At 39.7% G+C, this 5,597-nt stretch overlaps 1 protein-coding gene across 1 annotated transcript; it reads left to right on the top strand.

The window, feature by feature from the left end:
* Positions 1–3,592: 3,592 nt before the first annotated feature.
* Positions 3,593–5,293, top strand: LOC110113497 (pyruvate kinase, cytosolic isozyme-like). Its single transcript, XM_020846119.2, has 3 exons — positions 3,593–3,802; positions 3,889–4,350; positions 4,430–5,293. Exons 1-3 carry the CDS (start codon positions 3,593–3,595, stop codon positions 5,246–5,248), a joined length of 1,491 nt encoding a protein of 496 aa, XP_020701778.2. The 3' UTR covers positions 5,249–5,293.
* The last annotated feature ends 304 nt before the right edge of the window (positions 5,294–5,597 follow it).

Raw genomic sequence — 5,597 nt, 5'->3', positions numbered from 1 at the left:
CACTCACCTCCTCACATTTGGATGTCTCTGTTTTCTGTGGACTCGACCTTATGCTCAACATAAACTCGCACCTCTATCTCAAGCCTGCGTCTTTCTGGGTTATTCCACACAGCACAAAGGCTATCGCTGTCTGGATGTCCAAACCAATCGGCTCTATATATCAAGACATGTAAAATTCTACGAAAATCATTTTCCATTTCAACAACAACTTGCAGCTCCCATCCCGTCACCTAAACCCACAATATGTTCTCCTCTAACTCTTGTTCCTACATCCACTCTGCCTCCTTCTGTTATGCAGCACATCCCTCCTACTGCACCCACTCGGCCACCCGAATAGTCAACCTCTACATCCCACAACATCACCATAAGTAACCTGGAACCATCAACCAGTAGCAATGTCCCTATTCAACACCCTATGCAAACTAGACTACGATCCGGCATCACAAAACCGAAAAAGATATTTGATCTGTCCTTGGCTGTTACAACAACACACTCTTCTACGTTTTATGCTCAAGCGTCCAAACACAAACACTGGAGAGCGGCAATGTCTTCAGAATACTTAGATCTTCAGCGGCAGGGCATATGGTCCCTTGTGTCACCTCCTAAAAACAAACCTATTATTGGATGCAAATGGACATTCAAGACCAAACTCAAACCCAACGACGACGTCGAACGCTATAAAGCCCGTTTAGTAGCCCTAGGCTTCTCACAGCAATTCGGTGTCAACTACACCGATACATTTTGCCCTGTCGCAAAAATGGTAACAATTCATCTCATACTCATCATAGCAACAAACAATCAATGGCAGTCACCCAGCTAGACGTCTCCAACGCTTTCTTACACGACGATCTTTTCGACGAAGTCTACATGAGATAGCCCATTGGCTTTGAAGACTTTCAACATCCTCACAACGTGTACAAACTACATAAATCAATCTATGGCTTAAAGCAGTCCCCGCACCAATGGTTTCAGAAGTTTACATCCTTTCTACAATAGCTTGGCTTAATTCACAGCAAAGCCGACCCGTCACTTTTTCTTCTATCACACAACGACACCAAACTGTTCATTCTCATCTACGTAGATGACATTCTAATTACCGTAAACAACAACATCAAGCTCCAAGAAATACTTAGCCAGCTCCACTCTGCGTTTAACTTGAAGCAGCTCGGCGATGTATCTTTATTCCTTGGGATCCAGGTGATCAAAAACTCCAATAACTATTTTCTAACTCAAAGTCTCTATGCAAATGAACTTCTCCAACTCGCAGGTTTCTTCGACTGCAAGCAGGCATCCAGCAGGATGAACAAGACTTCTCCGATCCGACTCTATTACATAAACTAGCAGGATCATTACAGTACCTATCAATCACAAGACCCGACATTGCCTTTGCAACAAACACAATTTGTCAACGAATGCACCATCCCCGCAATTGTGATTTTCATGCACTCAAGCAACTACTACGCTACATAAAAGGCACCCTCAACTTCGGCTTACCAATCACCCAAGGTGATCTACAACTTCACACATACACGGATGCAAATTGGGCGGCCGATCCTACCGATCGGAAGTCTACTACTGGATACTGCACATTCCTTGGTCCGAACCTAATTTACTGGTCTGCCAAGAAGCAAAATACAGTTGCAAAATCATCTACTGAAGCGGAATACAAGTCACCATCCTCTGCCATGTCCGACATCTTGTGGCTTCGTCGACTACTGGTAGAATTTCACACGCCTCAAATCGCTCCTACGACAATCTTCTTCGACAAAACCTCCGCCATCGCACTTGCCAACAATCCGGCATTTCACGCCCATATCAAACACATAGAAATTGACTATCACTTTATTAGCGGGCACATCAAGAAAGGAGATATACATGCCGCACACATCAGCTCAACCGACCAAGTCGCAGACATACTCACCAAACCTCTCCCGTTGAAACAATTTCAAAATCTCAGGAACAAATTAACCATTCGCTCACATCATGATTAATTTGAGGGAGAATGCTAAGGCACCTGTCAAAAGCTTATTGGCTTTCCTCTACTTACCGTTTGTACTATCTTTAGTTTCTTGTATGTAACCTCTATATAAGCAAGCTCTGTAATAGTTATTAGAGATAATCGAATACGGCTTTTATTTCTTCATGCCTGGTTCTCCCCTCTATCTCTTTTCTCTCTGTTCTGTATCCCGCTAGCGGGATTTCACAAGATTCAGCCTATGTTAACAAAGATAGATGTAGTCTTATAAATCCTTTGTTAGAAAGCATTAAAATGATTTTTTTATCAAATTTAGGCTTTGTTTGGGACGGCTTTTCTTCCTGCTTCTTAAAACGGCTTTCTAGTATAAAAAATTAAATTTTTCTGTACTAAAAAGACTCTTTAAGAAGCAGGAAGAAAGCCATCCCAAATGAAATGAGAATTTCATTCTTAATAGGATATAATAGGAAAGAAAGATTCATATAGTCGACCCGTGTGTAGGGATAAAAGCTTTTTTGTTGTCTGTATCTCATTGAGTTGATGCTCCAAATTTATTAAATTTTAATATTTTATTCAAGGATTTATATACATAACAATCAAAACTTTTTTTATTTATTCATTTAACATATAAATTCCAAAAAAAATAAAAAAAAATTAAAATAAAAAACATATAAATTCCAATAATTGCATAATCCAACACATTTTTATCTCTTTTAGCTTGCCCTAACAATCTCCATTGACTTTTTTTTTTAAGCAATCAATGTGTTGCCCTAGTGAGCACCATTGCTACTTCCTACGTCTAAGTCATCGATGCCTTGTCCTAGTGAGTTCCATCATGACTTTCTTTTCTGTGTGTTGACATCATCATTATTTTGCCTTAGTGAGCTATGTATGTATAACAATGTGCGACCAATGCGACGGGACCAGCAATGTGCGAAGGTGACAACAACGACATGATTGACGTCATGAGAACACATGCAAGACAACTGAGACATAAACTAAACGATGTTTGGGGTTAAGTGGTCTTTTTTATTGATAATTAAAACTTTAAGTGTTATCTAAGTAAATAAGGAGGTTCCATTTATATTTGCTCCGATCGGTCCCCACGGTTTCTTTTTGGAATAAAATAGTGTTAAAGCAAAAAAATTAAAAGTAATTTGATCTCAAAGATTTGAGTATTTTGTAATTATATACCATAAATTTAAATCAAATTTAATGGCCAAAAGTTTATTCACATTCATAAATTATCAACCCTGCATTAAATGAAAATTGAAAATTTATTGCATAAGCTTTTGAATACGTATTTTTTTTATTAGACTCTTCTTAAAAAAAATTTAAAGAGTTTCAAAACATTTTGATTAAAATGTTCTCAACAAATTCTTTCTATTTTTTATTGTACGCGGAACTTTTCAAAAATTTAGCAAATTTTTGTTTCTCTTAACAAAAATAACTACCCTTCTTCCCGTCGTCCTGCAACAGACTTCAAGAAACGGTTCTCTTTCCCTATATATATCAAGCTTCCCATTAAAGATCTCATCTTTCTCCTCTATTTGTTCTTTGAGATCGTGAACAATGGAGACGTCGAAGATTTTCAGCCCCGTTGCGGAAGATAAAGTGATGAGAAGGCCAAAGACGAAGATCGTTTGTACGCTCGGCCCTGCATCGCGATCGATTGAGATGATCGAGAAATTGCTTAGGGCCGGAATGAGCGTCGCGCGATTCAATTTCTCCCATGGATCCCATGAGTACCATCAGGAAACCCTAGATAATCTTAGGGTTGCCATGGAAAGAACAGGAATACTCTGCGCTGTAATGCTCGATACAAAGGTCGCACCTTTTTCCCCCTTTTCATTATCTTCTTCATTTCTAAATCGTTTGGTTTCTCCCTTTTGATCACAATGTTAAAACTGTAGGGACCTGAGATCCGAACAGGATTCTTGAAAGATGGAAAGCCCATAAAGCTTGAGAAAAATCAAGAGATCACCATAACAACAGATTATAGTATAGAGGGTGACCAAACCATGATATCAATGAGCTACAAGAAAATGGCGGAGGATGTAAAACCTGGAAGTATCATCCTCTGTTCTGATGGCACAATTTCACTTAATGTGATAAGCTGCGATAAGGAGCATGGTCTAGTTCACTGCCGCTGCGAAAATGCTGCTGTTCTCGGTGAGAGAAAGAACGTAAATCTTCCAGGAGTTGTTGTTGATCTTCCCACCTTAACTGAGAAAGACAAAGAAGATATCTTCAAATGGGGCATCCCGAACAAAATCGACATTATCGCCCTCTCCTTTGTTCGAAAAGGTTCTGACATGGTTGCAGTTAGAGAGCTTCTGGGTGATCATGCAAAGTCTGTCATGCTTATGTCGAAGGTACGCGATGCTGGTAGCAAAAAAGATTCAAACTTTACTTCCAAAATCAAAACTTCAACCAATTGGCTTTAATATACAGGTTGAAAACCAAGAAGGGGTGGCGAATTTTGATGATATACTTGAAAATTCTGATGCTTTCATGGTGGCCAGAGGAGACCTGGGCATGGAGATACCAATTGAGAAAATCTTCCTTGCGCAGAAGCTAATGATCCACAAATGCAACGTTCAAGGGAAGCCAGTGGTGACTGCAACCCAAATGCTGGAATCTATGATCAGGTCTCCTCGTCCCACCCGAGCAGAAGCTACAGATGTCGCCAATGCTGTTCTTGATGGCACTGATTGTGTCATGCTCAGCGGCGAGACAGCTGCGGGTGCTTACCCTGTTCTTGCTGTTGAGACTATGGCAAGGATATGCGAGGAAGCAGAATCATTTGTGGATTATTACGCTGTGTTTAAAGCACTCACGGCTGTAACAGAGTCGCCATGTACTCCATTGGAGAGCCTTGCTTCGTCTGCCGTTCGACTTGCAGGGTCTGTCAGAGCTGCTCTTATTCTTGTACTGACGAGAGGAGGGACTGCTTCAAAACTAGTGGCTAAGTACAGGCCAGAAGTGCCCATCTTGTCTGTGGTGGTTCCTGAGATAAAGATAAATAGTGATTCTTTCGACTGGTACTGCAGCGACGAAGCTCCGGCAAGGCACAGCCTTGTTTATAGAGGAGTGATTCCAGTATTAAGTGAAGGATCAGCAAAGCCTTCTCATACTGAAGCAACAGAGGAAGCGCTTGACTTTGCTCTTCGGCATGCGAAGGCAACCGGACTCTGCAAGTCTGGTGATTCTATTGTGGCATTACACCGTATTTGTAATGCTTCAGCTGTCAAGATATTGACAGCTAAGTGATGGTGACGTAAAAGTTCTTCTTTTATGGCACAAGGGCATGTTATGGAGGAAGTTTTGTTAGTTGCTTGAATTGGGTTTATGATTTTAGGCTTCGTTTGAGGCAATTTTTTACTTCTGTTTTTTAAAACAGTTTTTTAGTATAATATTTTTAATTTTTATACTAAAAAGTTGCTTTAAGAAGCAGTAAAAAAGTCATTCCAAATGAAACTTTAATCTTTTAGATGTTTTATTTCAATTTTTTAGCTTTATCTTATAGATCTTTTACTTAAAGAGCAATGCTTTATAATTTTTCATTGATTTGTCATAGTAGGATGTAATTTGTTACCGTTAGTATTCATTCTATTCAAAT

This window comes from Dendrobium catenatum, unplaced genomic scaffold (assembly GCF_001605985.2).
Source record: "Dendrobium catenatum unplaced genomic scaffold, ASM160598v2 fragScaff_scaffold_273, whole genome shotgun sequence".
NCBI lineage: Eukaryota > Viridiplantae > Streptophyta > Magnoliopsida > Asparagales > Orchidaceae > Dendrobium > Dendrobium catenatum.
This window is presented reverse-complemented; position numbering and strand designations above follow the sequence as displayed.

What these genes read in the sequence shown, in the direction of transcription:
- LOC110113497 (XM_020846119.2), top strand. Translation starts at nt 3,593, where the DNA reads ATGAGAAGGCCAAAGACGAAGATCGTTTGTACGCTCGGCCCTGCATCG. An exon ending in CTGTAATGCTCGATACAAAG is followed by an intron (nt 3,803 to 3,888) that starts GTCGCACCTTTT and finishes TTAAAACTGTAG; the next exon opens with GGACCTGAGATCCGAACAGG. An exon ending in CTGTCATGCTTATGTCGAAG is followed by an intron (nt 4,351 to 4,429) that starts GTACGCGATGCT and finishes TTTAATATACAG; the next exon opens with GTTGAAAACCAAGAAGGGGT.